Source organism: Euprymna scolopes, chromosome 9 (assembly GCF_053919585.1).
Source record: "Euprymna scolopes isolate OS-2025 chromosome 9, ASM5391958v1, whole genome shotgun sequence".
Lineage (NCBI taxonomy): Eukaryota > Metazoa > Mollusca > Cephalopoda > Sepiida > Sepiolidae > Euprymna > Euprymna scolopes.
In genome coordinates this window covers 83,758,290-83,777,535 of record NC_136490.1, presented here as the reverse complement: position 1 = coordinate 83,777,535, position 19,246 = coordinate 83,758,290, and the positions used below count along the sequence as shown (strand labels likewise).

The window sequence follows — 19,246 nt, the reverse complement described above, 5'->3', positions numbered from 1 at the left end:
ATAAATTACTATGGAAAAATTGGTTTTAAAATATTTCTATGGTCCTGCTTGGTAAAATATTAACTACAAATAGCATAATTCAAATAGCATAATTCAAATAGCTCCAATGAAAAGACACTCACACTAGTATCCTATATAATGTTCACCCATACATGGAGTATTATTGTCATATCTGGGCTGATGTACAAACCACAAACCTCTCCCTCCCAGTGCAAAAAAGAATTTCTAACTTTATAGATCTTGCACTGTCTGTCAAGCTCCAGAACCTGCTGCATTGTCACAGTGTTGCATCTCTTGTGCTTATTTTTCAAGTATTTCCACAGAAAGTGTTCCAATTAACTTGCTACATGTACGGTCCCCTCAACATAAATACCCGCAAACCACCCAACTAGAAGCAAACTCACACCCCTTCTCTGTAATTATCCATAGATGCTGAAAGATATTTTTACTCTAATAGCTTTTTTCCTTGGACTGTTTGTTTTTGGAATTCCCTCCCTTCTCTCTCTACCCAGATTTTCAAAATGTGCGACCATGCGTCACCTATCCCGCTTCATAAAAACTCCACAGTTAACAACATCACGTGGACTCTTCATCAAACTATCTTCCACTACATCATGTTGAGGAAGAAAAAAAAAAAAGATTGATAAAGGAGTCTTACTCCGAAATATATTTCTTTAAAAATAAACACCCGTTTATTTTATAAAAAATTTTGCGTTGCAGTTTTGGCTTCAAATGTATTTATACATGTTTTATTCTTCAAATTTCACTCAACGCTTCTAACGGATATACACAAAAATAACTACCCAGATTATATATTTTAATGTTTTAAAAGTTGTTTTTTTTATCAAACTGATGTTCATGTAAAAGGAGAAGGAAAGCAAATCATCATCAGAATCCAAGAAATTTGTTTATTGTTGAAACTGTTTTATGATCAAATTTGTTTTTGCTTCTTCTCTGGTGAGGCAATAAAACACAGAGCCACTCTTCCTTGTAAATCTTTATTAGTCAATGTCACATTGGTAGACCTTATAGAAAGTTAGAATTTGCATTGTCATCTCTTGCTAGTTATGAAACATGCATTTTTTTCAAATTGCAAATGATAAATCAATACTGTGGTTATTTTGTTAAAATAAATGATTTGAATATTCATTACACAAACAATATTTTTCTTGTAAATATTCTGTTACTATTAAGTATGGGTTTTTATTAGATAAACAGTTTAATAGAGAAAACTGAAATCCAAACTGACCTTGTGAGGAAGACCGCAGTAAGAGCATTGAAACAGCCATCTGCAATAATATTGGCTCCTATATAACATTGATCAATAACCCAATCCAACAAGGTTACAACATCAGGATTGAACTCAAGAAGTAATACAACTGTCTCTTTAGCAATTAAGTAGATCTGTAAATAAATATATTTCAAAATTTATTGACAATATCAAAATTAAAAGAAAAGCAAAATTATTCTTAAATTTGAAGCAACAAAAAGGTCAATTCATTATCATAGTTTATAGTTGCATGATTAGTCTGATATTGTAAGAATAAAATGATAAAAAAAATGTCCTTTTCCTTCAACAAAATTTCATACTAACTATATTTTCTTCTTTTTCTATTCTATAAGCAATTTATAAAACATTTTTAGTTCATAATGATATAATCTGTTTTAAAATCTAATGAACCCATTTGAAAATTCACAATAAACAAATAACAGTCACCAAAATATGTTTTTTTCAGTATATATTAGCGACCAAAAAGATAATTATTGTAGATTAAAAAAATACAATGAGAATTTTAAAAGTATATTTTTCAGTATTTAAATGTGAAGAATATTTAGATAGTGCATTATGTAAAAAAAGTAACAAAAAGCATGAAAACACAATTTATTAGTATGAAAAAATGTATTGATACATGATATTCATGTTTAGTTCAAAATATACACATGGCATTCTCTTCTGCCATCACACCAGAGCTGGCCTTATTAACTAGCATTTCACAAAATTCCAGAAAATAACCTTTACTGCTACTTTCAGTACAGGCAATTTGATCCTATACACACTGTGCCCACTATGTTGATGAATTTTAATCAGCTGTGCAAGGATCAAGTTTCCTGCAGCAAAATTATATTATTAAAATCTACAGTATGGAAAAAAAAAAGACAGAATTAATTCTTATAATATGGGAAGAGCATTAATTTTCCTTCAACCTGTGAGGATTTTTTACTTAAGAATAAAAAAAGCTTGTAAGATTGAATTATTTCTCAATGAAATTCTATCAATACATTGTTGCTGCCATCTTAAAATGTCTCCTTCATTGACTCAACCCAGCATGATTGCAAACATGAAACAAGAAAAATTCTCAGTTCAGTATTTTTTATTACAATGCTAACCAGGATCTTCTTAGGGGCAAACCAAAATCATAAACTGACATATTTTTAATTGCATCCAATTTTTTCGCCATTAGGTCGGGGGAGAGATCCACACAAGCTTTAAATGCATGTCTATATGAAATACTTTTTGCTAAAAAAACAAAACAAAAAAAAACACCAAAAATAAACAGTCCATTGTCTATCAACTTTTGCCATGGCATCACTTATGAATCTGTTACAAATATCTTTTTAAATGTCAATTTCATACCCATGACAAATGCTAATGAATCCAATGTCAAGACAATGATGTTGTGAATTAGAAAGTTACAGAAACCAGCTATGACAAATAGTTTTAACAACTTTCTAATACAGCAAATAAAACAAAGTAAATTGAAAGGCAGAACTGAAACTAAAATAGAACTCAGAATAATTACAGTTTCATGTTGACAAGAAAGTAGACTGTTAAGCCAAGTGTAGATGCAGCCATCTTCTGCAAGTCCATTTGAATCAAACACAGGTCCACAACACAAAACTGCAGACATGGCGCCTGCAGAAGCAACTTCCAAGTCTGTTACAGATTCTTCTGGACTTATCCTAGTATAGAAAGAGCAGAAACAATTTAATCAAATCAAAACTTGTCGAATTTAATTTGTATTAATGGAATCCATCATGGAATTTTAATTACAAATATTTGGATAAAGTTATTTAAATAAAGTTTGAAACAGTTGATATAAATTTGTTAATTTGAACATCTACATATCATAAACTGTAAAAGTTGTTTAGTCCATTTTAAGTGAGTATACATTGTCATAGAAAGATTTTTATATTTTTTATAGTTTGTTACATAAAATTCATGAACTTGTGCTGAGAAGGAAATTATTGGTGGAATATGAAGTCAGACATTTAAAAAATTATATTTTGTAAATAGGGTAAAGTTGTTCTATTATTTATAACAGCAGCTTGATCATTTCTTTGAGTTCGGCACTTTGATAAGGATAAGCAAACTCACTAACCATTGTTCCAAGTTTAGAAACATGTGATGGAAACGTCCACTCCAGTTGGTTAAAAGATGGAACAAACTGACTCGTACATTTTGGGGGAAAAGCGTGGATCGATATTTCACTGGAAAAATAATTTTAAAATTGTTGGACAAAAATAATCCTTTGTTTTTTATATGCAAAAAAAAACAAAAAAAAATGAAATTAAAGTTCAAACACTTTGTTAAAAAGAAAATTCTTTCAGATTGTTGTACTAAATAATAGAAAAGTATTTATCAAAGATGAATTTATAATCTCTTTGTCAATAATAATTATATAGATCAAACAATATATTGTGAAATGACCCTCAGATTTTTGTTTGAGCCTTCATTTAATTTGATGATGATGATGATGATGATAATTTCTATATTTTACAGTCATCAATTCTGAAATAAACCTAAAAATATTTTCATAATAATAAAAGCAAAAAAAGATTCTAATCCTTATATAATGAGCAAACAATTGATGACAAAGCGACAATATGATTGACTGATTTAAAATATACCGTTTGATATTACAACTATTAAAATACTGGCATTAATTATAGATTCTAACTCTAAAAATGAAGATTATATTAATATTATTTACGTGGAGTGTTGCCAATGAGGTGTCGAATAAATCCACAGAAATGCAAACGAATTTCTTGGAGTTGTGGCAAATCTTTCTCATTTTCACATTCTAAGTAAAGTCGAGCGCCTTCTATGTAATCAAGAAAAGTGCTGTGAAGGGATTTGTTGTTATTTTCAATGCCACCAGCGTTTCTGAAATCAATTGAATATAAAACAGAATTTAGTTATTTTTGTGAATTTATTCTTTAAAAACTACAAGAAACTGCAAGATATCTTAGACAATTGATGAGATGATGATCATTTGAAAACTAAAACGTAAGAGGATTATGAACAAAAAGTGTTAATAAATTTTGATGAGCAATCGACAGTTGATAAGATTTAAAGGTGTCATTTGATGAAACAAAATTTTACTGATGCAAAATAATTTATTGTAAAGAATTAATTGAAAACATGTAGCTATTGAATCCATAGCGCAGTAGAAATTATGGATGAATACTGCTCCAACATTATTTGTACATGTTTAATATCCACACCCTTTACTGAGAAATAATTCTAACAAAAGTGTACACTTGGCATGATATACAATAGGCAACATTAAATGATTATTGGATGCCTTAAGTGATAATTTGAAAAAGAAAAAAACGTTTGAACCTGACATCATGTTAAATACCTAAGCTGTGTGTACTGAGAAATTATATGGGCAAGAGGTGCACTCGGCAGCAATATGCAAGAAAAAAGTTAAAATAATTATTACATGCGCCAAGAGATAATTTGAAAAAAAAAGTTTGAACCTGACATCATGTTAAATACACAAACCGTGTATACCAAGACATAATTTTTAATAAAAATATTGAATTTGACATGTGCATAAGAAGAAACAACAAACATGATCAATTGTGAAAAAATAAGTTAAATGTTTGAAGCATCAATTTCAGCAAAAGATATACACAGGTGCAATTAAGTCAAACCAAAGTTCATTGAAATGACAATTGCAAATTCAGTTAAACAACAATTTTCACCTGGTATAGCAAATTCTATAAATGTACCCATTATGTCAATTACACTCTTCGTATAATATTTCAAACATAAAATAATTTTATTTAACTAGGTTTTTAAATCATGCTTTACAATTTTCATTATCAATCTTTCATTATTGTAATTTTTTTAATAACTAGTGTGCCTGTGCACAAATGACAACACACCTTTGTCATTGCTTCCCAACTTCACTAAAACTTTTATTATCATTAAAATTCTTAAAAATATATAATACATTGTTTTCAGAGCAACAATGTAGCCGTTCCTCTTCCACAGCCATCACTCCACTTTACTACCCTCCTATAAAAGTGAAATGTTTTATATTGTGTTGAAAATATTGTTTACATCATTTACTATCATTTTATAATTGGTGCTTACCTATAACAGATGATTTATGTATATATTATGACCTATAGGTCATAGTAGTAATTATTATAGGCGATTATTTTCTGATTGTTTAGCATAACATGAATTTAGTGATTCAGATTGATTAAAAAAACAACTTAAATTATCAAAATGAGTATGCGATAACTAAACTTTAACTCAGTATCATTATTTCTAAAAAATCTGATTTTGCACTATTTTATAAAAGAAATATTAAAAGTGAATTTTTGTGTGAGTGTGGATCATCTTAGTTTCATAACTGTACAGAATTTTAGATAAAAAGCTACTTACTCTAATATTTTATTTTCTGCCATCAATTCAAATATACGTGCCAAGTGTAAGCGCATGGAATCCCGCTTCCTTCTTTGCTTTACTTTGTCTGCTTTTTTGTCATTAGCTTCTTTTATAAAGGGAAGTAACTCTTCTAGTAAATCTCTGAAATATAATCACATAAGATCTAAACAAAAATTAATAAAAAATCATTTGATAAATATGTCTTATTATAATGAAGATTTGGTGCCTGTAACAGAAATTATATTAAATTTTTTAAATATATTCTTATATATTCTCAAAATCCATTTTTTTAATTCTAATACATAAAATTATTGTTCTATTTCAATATTAATAATATATAGAAATATATTCCATTCAAATAAGATTTTTATTAATATACACTAATATTCATTGATATATGTGTGTGTGTGTGTGTGTGTGTGTGTGTGTGTGTGTGTGTGTGTGTGTGTGTGTGTGTTACTTTTCTGACGTTTTGAAATAAGGATTGGTTATTCGTATTATTTGGATTCTTCAGACTACTATTCTCATCCTGAGTGTCATTTTCATAACGTTATGGTCAATGTAACTTTCAACCTTCTTCAGACGCATTTTGTCAAACTCAGAAATAAAATAAGTTTAAGGCCCCTAAATTTGTACTAGTATTGTCTGCAAGAACTCGTGGTGCAGTGGTTAGAGTACTTGGAAAAATCAATTGTAAAAGTGTTGAAGTTTGAAGGTTCAATTCTCAGTGTGGGCGACCGAAAAATACAATTGCAAATTACTTAGGATCTCTATCCAGTCATGGCTTATGGAATGAGAGCATGCTAGTCCCGTGAAGTAAATAAAGGTTTCATTCGAAATGAGAGCATGCTAGTCCCGTGAAGTAAATAAAGGTTCCATTCGAAATTCCGTCCGAATTCCCAAGTTCAACAGAAACATTCCCCGAGTTTGACAAGATACACCTGAAGAAGGTTGGAGATTACATGAACCAAAACATGAAAATGACAGTCAAGATTGGGACAGTAGTCAAAAGAATCCAAATAATACGAATAAGTATTACTTATTCGTATTATTTTTAAAGCACATTATCTATTTATAAATACATTGTTTTACTTTCATAAACAACAGATTGGTGTCTACACTTTAATAATTATTTATTTTAACATCATTGACATAAAAGAATGCAAACCAAATCATATGCATTCACAAAATGTTAAATATTTACTAGTATATTACAGTTTTAAAGGCATCATTTCAGTTACGAAATACAGAAATAGTTGCATAAACTGAATAGCAAACAAACTTACTTAATGACTGCTGGGTTTGCATGACCCAAACCATTAACAACATAATCCTTTATTTCAGAATTGTCACATTTTAAGAGAGGAACAAGCATTCGGAAAAGGCTCAGCACTTGTGACTCAGAATATGGTGATAGAGGTTTGCTTTCAGTTTTCTCTGAATTATTATTGTTGTTGATACTATCAAATGAACCACTAAAAAACAAAATCAATAAAAAAAAACTTATAAAATGCATAAAAATTAAAACAGAACATCTGACTTGTTATTTGTGTGTGAATACAGTTTAAATAAATTAAATAAAATAATAAATTATAATTTATACTTTTTCATGAAATCAATATTTGTGACTTTGTTGTCCATCAATATGATATTGAAATTAGTCTTCAAAATATTAAAATACAAATATTTTATCATAGGAAGAAGTCTGTTGAGTGAAATAGATTATTTAAAAAAATTGAAGAATGTAAGAAATTTAAAAATCTTTAGTAATGATGTATTTTATTAAAGAATATCAAGTAAAAAAACTAACAATTATTTCATAAAGGCTGAGAACCTAACGTGCATTCACATAAGACTATCAGAAATATACACAGTCAACATTGAAGCCTTTTGTAAATGTCTGATTGAATAATTATTTCAACATATCAGCAGGAATACTTTTCTTTATGTAGAAAAATGAGATTTATATATATAGATGTAGAAAAATGAGATTTATATATATAGATGTAGAAAAATGAGATTTATATATATAGATGTAGAAAAATGAGATTTATATATATAGATGTAGAAAAATGAGATTTATATATATAGATGTAGAAAAATGAGATTTATATACATAGATGTAGAAAAATGAGATTTATATATATAGATGTAGAAAAATGAGATTTATATATATAGATGTAGAAAAATGAGATTTATATATATAGATGTAGAAAAATGAGATTTATATATATAGATGTAGAAAAATGAGATTTATATATATAGATGTAGAAAAATGAGATTTATATATATAGATGTAGAAAAATGAGATTTATATATATAGATGTAGAAAAATGAGATTTATATATATAGATGTAGAAAAATGAGGCGCTTCACATATTCCTATCCACTTTCTTTTCCCAAAATAACCTTTACTGCTACTTTCCTCCTAAGCTTTTCATACTTCTAATTCATACTAACTTGCATGAAAAAATACATAAAAATAACCTATGCTATTTTTTAATTCTAAGAATATTAATTACGTATTTACTTTTGCTGTTGCAGTAGGCTGGAATCTTCAACCACATGTTTTGCAATAACACTGGTAGCAGCCAATAAGTTTGCTTCAACACATTCACATCATGCAGCAGTCACCATATTAGTCAGGTTATGATGTTTTTCAGAAATTGAGTCTGAAGGGGTTCTCATGTTTCATCAACCTACGAGGGGCGTGCAATAAGTAATGCCCCTGACCCACTTCCAGTTGTCTGATCTAGCTGAAATTGTGCATGCGCAGTGATTTATATCTCTACAGGTTATGTGGAAAATTACAGCTCTGAACTAATTGTAGTTTCTGTTTTACAGGTGTTTAAACGGCGTCAGGTGTGAAATGGAGCCTGTTGAATGTCGAGCAGCGATCCGGTTTTTGTATTTGAAAGGAGGCACACCACAGGAGACTTTTGATGAAATGAAAGAAACTTATGATAATAATGCCCCATCATATGACCTTGTAAAACACTGGCATCGTGAATTCAAAAATGGCCAGAAGTCTGTGGAAACAGCTCCCAGATTTGGTCGCACCCCCCCTTCTGCCACTGATGAGGCATCTGTGTCCATCAAGTTGAGGCTGCCATTTTGGAAGATCAGCACATTACTATTCGCCAAATAGCCCAAGATGTCAAGATAAGTACAGGGTTTGTGGAAACTATCATTCATGACCATTTGCATATGCATAAGGTGTCTGCCAGATGGATTCCCAGGTTGCTTGTACCATTCCAGAAGTGAGAACGCGTTGAGTGCTCGAGGATGAATTTGGAGATGTGCCAAGAAAATGAGTCCAAGTTTTTCAAAAGATTGATTACACAGAATGAAACCTGGGTCCATCACTATGATCCAGAGACCAAAGCCCAGTCAATGCAGTGGAAGCACTTGGACTCACCACCTCCAAAGAAGGCAAGGGTGCAGCCCTCTGCCAGCAAGGTCATGCTCACAGTCTTCTGGGACCAGGACGGAGTAGTGATGACAGATTTCCTGGCAAAGGGTACTACAATTACAGGAGCCTATTATGCTTCATTTTTGAGGAAATTAAGGGAAGCTATCAAAATCAAGAGGCAGGGCAGGATCAGCAAAGGTACCCTCCTCCTGCAGGATAACGCTCAGAAGCATGAGCGTGTGGTTATGAAATCCTCCCTCATCCTCCATACTCTCCTGACCTTGCACCCTCTGACTTTCACCTTTTCCCAACCATGAAGTTGTTTTTGAAAGCGTTTCTCAGATGATGCAGCCTTGATTTCAGAAATCACGTCATGGTTGAAGGACCAACCTGGGGTGTTCTACAAACAGAAAGACTAATAACTGTGCCAAGTTTCGTTGCTCTACTGCTATGGGAAGTGGGTCAGGGGCATTACTTATTGCACACCCCTCGTAACCAGTCATTACTGCATCCAGGCATTGTTTCACAAATATGATTATAATAAAAACTGTTTAGTATCAAGTCAATTCTTTTTACATGGAAAAGATGCTCTGGAAACAGGTAAGTGCATCAGTTTGCCTCTTTATCACTTATAAAGTTTATGATGTTTCTCCAACATATTTAATCCCAGTGGATGCAACTCTGTATTTGTTTTGGGTCTTTATTTGTCAGTTTGAATTATTCAAGATGTGTCTTTAAATTGGCAGCAGGAAACACACTTGTTAATGAATACCACGGATGATGTACAAAGGAGACATGAGAGTTTCTCCTTGTATGACCACATAGTTAATGGTATCATATTAAATAACATTAAATAATTAGTGTTATCGCAGTAAATGATTATTGATCTCACATTAAATTTGTTAGTGGTATCATAATAAATCCAAACCCCAAATGAATAAGACAAAACCTCTGCTCTTTAATCCTCATCTTTTCAAATGGCTATAGCGATTTGTCAACATAAATATAAAATAGGTCCAATGCAAGTTCAGCAAAATGTATCTGCCCCTTCTTGTCATCCCTTAATTTACATGTACAAATATGTGTCCACATTACATGCTGTCATTCGGAAGGAAAAATAGTTCTGCCAAAATTCTCAATTGATTCTTTTGAGTGTATGTGATATGTCGCAAATACATACCAAAGAAGATTGTATATAAAGTTTCTTTTATGCAACTGAACTTGTCTCAAGTGATTATTCGTGTGGTTAGATGGTTGAAGCCATCTCGTTTATACAAACATGTCATGTTGTTCCTGGATAGTGGTTAAGTGACTGAAAACCTGGATGTGCCGAGTTCAAATTCATTTTTTGTTTCACAGAAACATTTCCATCAGACGCGCACCTAACTTTGTGTCTAACCTTCTGGAAATAAGTAAGTTTGTATTTTTCCTGTCAGCACCAACAAACGCCATTTACAAACACTTTAATGCTCAACTCACTTTCTTTGCGACAAATTATGAATAAAGTGACTCTAAACTGTTTCTCATGCACAAAAAACTAAATATTGCTGAGAAGCCATTTACTCAATTCTATGTGTTAAAAAAATGTTTTACTAATCAAAATTTTTATGCATTTAATGCTTTCTTTTCCTTTACAAGTTTTTTTCTTGCATAGAAAATTACATTTTTAAACTAATGAAAATTAAATGTACTTACTTTGAATCTGTAGACGCATTATTTTGAGGATAAATTTGTTGTGCAAGCGTACAGGCTAAGATCACATAATTGTGCCAGAGATGAAGATAACAATCATTGGTCACTTTTTTACTACCACTCCTCAATATCAGAGATGTACGATTATCACTTGTTTGAACACTGGTAAAAAAAAAAAAAATAAAACAAAAACACTTTAAACATTTTTTTGTACACCACTTATCAAGTTCTGAAGGCCAGTAGAGGATAAGGGTTACTGAGTGTACAGCGATAGAAATTGGGTAGAAATTGACTATTTAAGGGGATGGCTCAACAAGAATTTGTTTGTATTGGACTTCAAAATGATCATGTTGTAGTCAACTGGAAAGCAAGCAAGGCGAACAAAGTTCCACTGACAGGCAGTTCAAGGAAAGAAGCTTTGTTCATGGAACTTGCATTTAGATTTAGGCAAAGATAGAAAGTTAGGGAAATTGTTTGATAGCGGTTGTGGCTAGTCGAGTGCTTTTGTGAAAGTTTGGCAAGGGAATAGCTTAGATTAAAGTTCCGACTAGCACTTGCCATAAAAATAATAATAGAGCAGAGCTAGGCTTGCAACGTCTCTTCTGTGGGAAAGAGGTTACAGGGAGGTAAAAAAAAGGGATCATCTATCAAATTTGGAAGTTGATTTTGAACTCTGTCAAGGCAGGATATGATGCTTCAAGTGTTCTTCCCCAGCTGTGGCAATAGTACTCCATTTAGGACATATTTGGCTCTTATACAGGTAGAGGATTTCGGTGAGGGTGAGATATTTTCTGGAGCAGTAACATGACGCAACAACTAATTTGATGTAAGTCTTCTATTTCAAGCCAAAAGTGAAACTTGTTGAAGCAAAGTGCTTCTTTGAGACTAGAGCCATTCATATTAAATGGGGTCAAGTGGAGATCAGAGCATGAAAAGATCGAAGCTTGGTTTTGGATGCCTTAAAATTAATCAGTCACCTTTTGCCCCACTGCACCACATGTTCAAGGTCAAAGAAGAGAGAGAGAGAGAGAGAGAGAGAGAGAGAGAGAGAGAGAGAGAGAGAGAGAGAGAGAGAGAGAGAGAGAGAGATCTTGGTCACTGTTGGCCTTTGAAGTGTTTTCCTAGATAATAGTATCATTGATGACGATAAGGGAGAGAGTTGACCCAAGATTAGATCCCTGAAGCATGCCAGCATTGATACTTTGAGATTCAGATTTCTGCCCATCGGCAACTATTGGCGAGAAAGGATATAATGGTTGAAAAAACATTTCCAGATATTTCATAGCTGGAAAGTTTGTGAAGTAGACTTTTATGCCAAACTCTATCAAATGCTTTTAATATGTGAAGAGCTATTGCTCTTGAGAGGAAATTTTTGGTGATAGATCCACTGATCCTGTGTGAGATTACAGTCAGTACATCAGTTGTAGATCTCACAGGATAAAAACCATATTGCTTGTCATTATGCAGATTGTTTTTCCCGAGGTGGTTGGCAATTTCTCTGTTTAACATGGATTCAAGCAACTTACTCATTTCTCCTTGATGCATCAATTGGTTGCAGCTTTTGAAAAATGGATACCAACTCTGGTTGCAGCTTCTTTAGTACTATGACTGGAATATTGTCAGGAAGAGTTGCTTTGTCAGCATAAAGGTTTTCGATGAGTGTAGCAATATCACAAACAGTGAATGTCACTCAGACTGTTTTCAGTCTTGGGAAAAAATTCAGGAAATAGGTGGCCCTAATTGCAGAGGGTTGAGTTTGTTTGAAAGTTCTTGACTTTGTTAGATGCTGATGAAATTGCCTTAGGCCCATTGATGAGAGTCAAGATAGAGGATGTGCATCTGTTCAGAACCTTGTTTGTTATTCGTCAAAACTCATGGGAGCCAAGAATCTGTTCTTATATTTTGGATCTGATGCATATGATTCTCTCGCATTTTTTAATCCTTTTGCAGTGATTGCTGACAGCCCTAAAGACGACTTTAGTTTTAAAACATTTATTGCATTTAAAACAATTGATGTAGTGGTTTCTATAAGCAATGGTAGCAGCACAATTCAGGCTGGCTGTTCAGTTTCTGTTGGAATTTCTTGGACAGTATATAGTTTTCTATGCCAACAGTTAACTAATCAATTAAGTTGGATGCATTCTTTTTAAACATGGAGCATGGAGATAGTTCCTATATGATGTTTGTAAACTTTGCCAGTCAGCCATCAAGTATTGATACACTGTTTGATGGAGATTTTGTTATATTTTGTTTTTTTATCTTTATTGAAACAACCAAGTGGTCAGAAGATCCTAGTAGAAATAGAACTGAGGATGAGCACAGTTCAGTGCATGTTGTTAGAAAAAGATTTAAAAGACTCACAAATTGTTCGTCAGCATTGGGCACCTGAGTGGATTTGTGAAAGATCATAAAGAAGAGAGAAATCATGACAAAACTTCCCTTTATCATTGGTTTTGTTTGAGTGAAATTTCTACAGATGCCATGAATGTTGGCAGAGGAATGAGCAGACAGCATATGATCTATTTGCTTAGCAATACTCTCACAGATAGCAACTTCATCACCATGGAGATAGTAGAGGGCAAATATAAATGCTGTGCTGTGACGAAATGCTAATTTAAAGCACACGTAGGGATGTTTACGATTTTCTTTAAAGATGTCCCTGCTACACAGGAAGCTTTCTCTAATGTAGGCACATATTCCATGTCCATGGTGGTCTTGAGGGTCAAGTTTGAATGTGAAGTTAGAATATCCTTGGATGGAAAAATCGGTTAAAAAAGCAGTTGAGTTAATGCTACTTTCACACAAGAACAACAAGTCAGGTTTAGTCTCCCATAATTGGACTTCAACCTTTGTAAGGTTGGAATTTAGAGAAGAAAACCTTGTAGTTAAAAGTTGTGGTCCTGAGTTTTCTCTTGTTTTGTTTGTTGAAGTTTTTCATGGTTAGATTTGAGAGTTTATGGAGTAGGTCAGCAGAGTCATTAAGAACAAGACTGAGAGAGAGAATAGGGATGAAGGGGAAAGAAGGAAGACTTTTGTAGATCAATGAAAAAGTAAAGTCATAACATTTCCCACTAATATGGCATGAAAAGATTCCACCAGAAACTACTGCATGGTCCAGACATTATTCACTAAATGGAAATGAAGCAGCCCTGGTATTATGCAACTTCTGATAGGACGGCCTACTTAGAGGTTAATTCAAGGTTTAGGCTTATTACTCAGGCAAATAACATCAGCCCAGGTAAACGTTTACCTCCAGCACTCTTATTAGTAACATGGCAACAAGAATATAAAAGAATGCCTTAAAAAAAATTTGTTTTTTAATTAAAAAGATTAAGTATTGTACTGTATAATTACTATTTTGAAAAGGGAAGTTTGGAGATAGGTTGCCCTATGCTAGACTTGTGCTGACTAATTTCATATGCTACCACAAGGTTTAAATAGCAGATTTTTAGCCAGGTGTGGCGAAAACTTGATATTTCCAATTTTGACAAAAATAATAGTGATCCTCCTTGTAGTTAAAATAATAGTGATCCTCCTTGTAGTTAAAATAATAGTGATCCTCCTTGTAGTTAAAATAATAGTGATCCTCCTTGTAGTTATGTCAAAATAAAAGCAAAATCTTTAAATGATTTTTTTTTAAAAGAGTTTTTGAAGATTTCAGTTATTTTCGTCAAAACTGAAAACATTTAAAAATGTTCACTGTATGGTATTCACATGTCTTTTGTTGCCCAACTCGTTGTAAGAAGAATCACTCGTAGATTTTACTTTTATTTTGATATAATATAAAACTTGACGTAAAATGGGGGGGGGGTTCACCTCAAATACACAAACGGAATGTTCAAGAAAGATTATCGTTACAGTCCTCTGTCTCTTCTCTCTTGGCTGATCAGGAATCATCTCTCAGCACCCAGAAATGAACATCGTTTTATAGGTTCCATCTTCATGCACACACGAGATTATGCGAGAACGGACAAAATAAAAATGCTGGCCGCCATGTTTGTTCTTCCTTTTCTTCGCCTGTACTCACTCGCTGAGCACCCACGGTAAGACTTCTCTTTCTTGCTTCTAACCACATGCCTCCCTGATCTCAAGATCACATTTCATAGTCTCTCATCCACTGTGGCTGTCGCCTCTCTCTACTTGGCCTCTGAGGTGTCTCGTCCTCCTCCTGTGGCTGCACACTCCCCTCCACTGCTTCGCCCTCAACTGGTCTGACGTCGAGAATGTGCCTCGGGACTCCTCCCACCACAATGTTGTTACTAGTGTTCCTCCCAGTCACGCGACCCCTACTCCACTGTGTGGTGCAGCGCGCCCCCGGTGGCTTCACCCATACCTCGTCCCCGAGTTTAATTGTCCCTGTGGCCTCTACTTCTCGGCTTGCCGGCTCCACCCTGGGATGCCTCCAGGAATATGCAAACATTGACAGTTGTGGGACCGTCTCTGGTACTTGTCCCAGTTTAGGCGACATGTTATACCAGAAGACGGCTTGCTCAGGTGAGGTGCCTCCTCTTTCCGCAACTGCCTTTATGGTGCGGTGGTTTCTCTCTACGATCCCGTTGCCACTAGGTCTGTAGGCAGCTCTGAAAAATTGTTGGATCTTCCATTTCTTCAGTACTTCTGTCACTGCTACTGACTTGAACGCAGTCCCGTTGTCGGTTAACAACTCTTCCACGGGGCCTCGCTCCAAAAACACCTCATCAAAGATTGCCGCTATTTCATTGCCTGTTCCTCCACGTAGCTTCTTCCATAGGGCAAATCGCCTGGGCCCACAGTCAATCATGGTAAGGTAAAGTCAACCCCTGTAATGGGTGACATCGCATGCCAGTCTCTCCCAGGTCCCACTCACCTCCAATTGGCCAGCTTCATGCGTGCTTGGAGCAGGATCAATCGACTGACATCTGTCGCATGTCCTGACCACTTGCCTCACCTGCTCCTTGGTGATCCTTGGGTCGACTTTTTTCACTAAGTACCAAGTCCTCTCTACCCCCATATGGTGCAAATTGTGCAGTTCTCGCACGCCAACATCATCTAGATCTGATGCAGCAACAACATCTTTCTTTGGCAACAGCCAACCCTTCTTTACTCTCGTGAGAGCATCTGCTCGGTTCTTTTCAGAAGCCACCATGTCTACGCGAAGCTTCAAACAAAACTCTTGCATCAGCTCAGCCAGCACCCCAAGCCTGCGCTTCACTAACATCTCAGCAGCCCCTCTCGTTTTTATCCTTTTTTCGCTTGAAATGAGAGACTTTAGCCAAGCAAACACCGTGGCAGAGTCTGTTTTGATGCAGATGTCACGTAGTCCCCATTTCAAGGCCAGATTGACTGCTTTTATTGTCGCGTCTAATTCCGCCACATTGATGTGGCTGACGTCATTCTTTTTCCTCAACCAGGCTGCATCTTCTGCAACTACTCCTCCAATTTCCAAAACGACCCCTGTTGCAATGCTGCTCGCATCGCACCACACGACTCCATCCAATGTTCGCGGTATGTTCCAGGTTCCCCGGACTGGGTCTTGCCGTTCTGCTTCTTTCAGGAGTTCTTCCATCATGGCGACCGTTCTTTCTCCCACTTTATCATTCCATCCTCATCCTTCGGCGTGTCTCTTTATGTAGCTGCATGCTGGTCTAAGCCAGCTAGCAATGGGGTAATGTCCGATCAACTTTCTGCATATGGAAAAAAGTTCACGTCTGTTGAGCTCCTGCTTCAGTTGTGGGATTTCGTTTCCCCTGCGAAACTCTAGGCCGCCTGACACACCTCGTTTCAGTTTTAGGCCCAAAGCAGCCCCTCCGTCTAATTTTTCCGGCTCTTTGGCGACCAACCCGAACTTCTTCAAATGAGCTACCACCTCCTTGGCAGTTACCACAGTTTCATTCACCAGAATGTCGTCTATGTATGAGCTCACTACCCCATCTCCCTTTCCCATTATCTCCAGAATCTTCCTGAGGATAGTTGACATAATCTTGGGTGCCGAATTTAACCCGAACCCTACTCGTGTAAGGCAGTAGGTTTTGCCTTTGTACTTGACTAACTGATATTTCCAGAGCTTCTTGGCAACATGGAGTTGCAAATAGGCAGATTTTAGATCTACCAACGTAGATTCGCCATTCATCTGCCTCCATTCCCTAATGGTCTCACTGCACACATCTACGGTGTTGCCTCCCGTATGGCACTTAACATGGCCGTTCAGCTCTCGGAAATCCAGGACCGGTCTTACTTTCCCTTTAGTTGTTTGCAGAACGGCCATCAACGGCAAAATGCCCGACTCCACATCATCCGTCCAAGGCATCAGTATCCCTTCCTCAATCCATCGGTCGACTTCCTGCTCAAACTCCTTTCTCGCCCCTCCTCTAAGCGAATTTGTGTAGCACGCCACCCTGTTTGTCAGTGATGGCGCTTGATGTTTCCATGCCCACTCCACCGTCCACCGCTCTCCGTCGAATTCGGCTCGGAAGTCCTGATCTTCGATCGACAATTTTCTTTCCTCCCCGGCCTAGTTGATCCCTCTGGGGGCGTTCTTCGTCACCGCGCACTCAGCTAGTCCGAACCTCACGTTGTCACATGTGATGGTAACACCTCCAAGGCGGCATATAACATCCATTCCAATGATGGCTTGGACACCAGGCACCAGGCGATCAGTGACAATTGCATGGACCCTCATCCGACGTTCAGCAATATCAATAGTGACGGTTTCTTCCCACGACACTTCACTCACGACCCATCGAATGCCACTACTTCACCCTTCCCTTTCCATCTTCCGACCAGGGTAGTGTGCACCATGGTAGTGGTGCAGCCAGTGTCAATCAGGGCCATAATTTCCCGTCCTTCCACCGCAACCTTCTGTTTGGGCATCTGCTGCGGGTGCGCCTCTATTCTCGAATCGGGGCGGCCGCTGGCGCGTCGGCCTCCCCTTGCCAGTTTCCCGAACTTGTGCATTTTACCGCTAAATGGCCTCTTCGATTGCATTTGTAACACACTGTCCGTTGCAAGAACTTCCTACAGTCTCTTCTCATGTGTGGTCCCCCGCATTCGAAACATGCGATCCCCGGGTTTGGCAGATTCCTGTCCACATCCTGCTGTACCGTTGCTGTCGTTCCTCCAGGCTCCGTGGGCTGGGTGCTCACCAAAATTTTCGCAGTTCTAAGCAGCTCACTCACATCCAGCGTCTCCACCCCCGGTACCTGCTGCAACCTTTTCGATATTTCTTCCGGGAACCCGGTAACAAAAGTCATCTTGACTACGTGACTCGTGGTATGTCCTCTTATGCCCGACAACTCAACCAATCTCTTTATCTCATTCGCATAGACATCCACAGATTCACCAGTCCACCTCTTCTCTTTCAACTTATTAAAGGCCTCGAAAGGCCCCTCTGCGAAAGCTTCGATCAGTCGACCCTTGATGGCGTCTGCATCACCCTGTTCCCGCTCGCTGAGCTCCAAATAGAGGGCCAGTGCGTCCCCTTCCAGAAACAGTGGTATTACTGCGGGCACATCATCCAGCTTCTGAATCCTTGCTACAAGGTCCACTTTTTTAAGCCACGCCACCACATCACCGTCGCCATTAAAAGGCTTAATCATATTGCTTAAACCTGCGTTGGCCATCGCCGAAATAGCGTGACGTAAAATGGGGGGGGGGGGTTCACCTCAAATACACAAACGGAATGTTCAAGAAAGATTATCGCTACAGTCCTCTGTCTCTTCTCTCTTGGCTGATCAGGAATCATCTTTCAGCACCCAGAAATGAACATCGTTTTATAGGTTCCATCTTCACGCACACACGAGATTATGCGAGAACGGACAAAATAAAAATGCTGGCCGCCATGTTTGTTCTTCCTTTTCTTCGCCTGTACTCACTCGCTGAGTACCCATGGTAAGACTTCTCTTTCTTGCTTCTAACCACAAAACTATGATTAGAATCTTTGTTATTTTGTGCAAAATTCGAAATATTTTAGAATTTTCACCATTATGGAATTTGTATGTTTTTCGTCCAACTCTTTTCAAGAAGAATCTAAGATTCCGCTTTTATTTTGTTTTTCTTTTTTGTATTTTCAGTGATTTTATTTATATTTGAATCAACAATTGACCTGAGGGAAATTGCTTTCAGTTGACCATATTTAAAAAATATACACAATATACATGGTTTAAAAAAATACATTTTGACACAACATGGCTATTCAAATTTTTTTTTAAATGAAATGTATTGCACAGACAGAAGGTCTGTGTTACAGTCACATATTTGTTGAAATGTGAGGTTAAATATCAGTTTTCTTTGATTATTCTGATTATATTTGATACAAATTTAAATCATTACTTTTTTATGAAGGTTAAAACATAAATTTTTAGTCTGATGTCCATTAAGAATTCATTCTGATTTTTAACCCAACTTTCAAAATGTTTATTATTATCTATAAATATATTTTTTAATTATTTTTTATATCCACAATGACATACATTAGGAGT

General features: G+C 36.0%; 1 protein-coding gene and 1 long non-coding RNA gene across 3 annotated transcripts in view; one reads left to right on the top strand and one right to left on the bottom strand.

The window, feature by feature from the left end:
- The window catches only part of LOC145284739 (uncharacterized), a 91,952-nt gene extending 84,797 nt beyond the window's left edge, over nt 1–7,155 (top strand). The window contains exon 3 of the long non-coding RNA XR_013868872.1: nt 7,031–7,155. This is a non-coding gene — a long non-coding RNA (uncharacterized LOC145284739). The remainder of the gene's footprint in view (nt 1–7,030) is intronic.
- Nucleotides 1–19,246, bottom strand: part of LOC145284737 (protein furry-like) — an 881,988-nt gene that overhangs the window by 437,228 nt on the left and 425,514 nt on the right. For both annotated transcript variants that reach the window (XM_080133679.1, XM_080133680.1), the window contains exons 22-28: nt 10,794–10,952; nt 6,973–7,161; nt 5,684–5,827; nt 3,993–4,165; nt 3,381–3,489; nt 2,802–2,961; nt 1,250–1,404 (exon numbers count right to left, since the gene is read on the bottom strand). In XM_080133679.1, the coding sequence (XP_079989805.1) occupies nt 1,250–1,404; nt 2,802–2,961; nt 3,381–3,489; nt 3,993–4,165; nt 5,684–5,827; nt 6,973–7,161; nt 10,794–10,952 (1,089 nt within the window). The remainder of the gene's footprint in view (nt 1–1,249; nt 1,405–2,801; nt 2,962–3,380; nt 3,490–3,992; nt 4,166–5,683; nt 5,828–6,972; nt 7,162–10,793; nt 10,953–19,246) is intronic.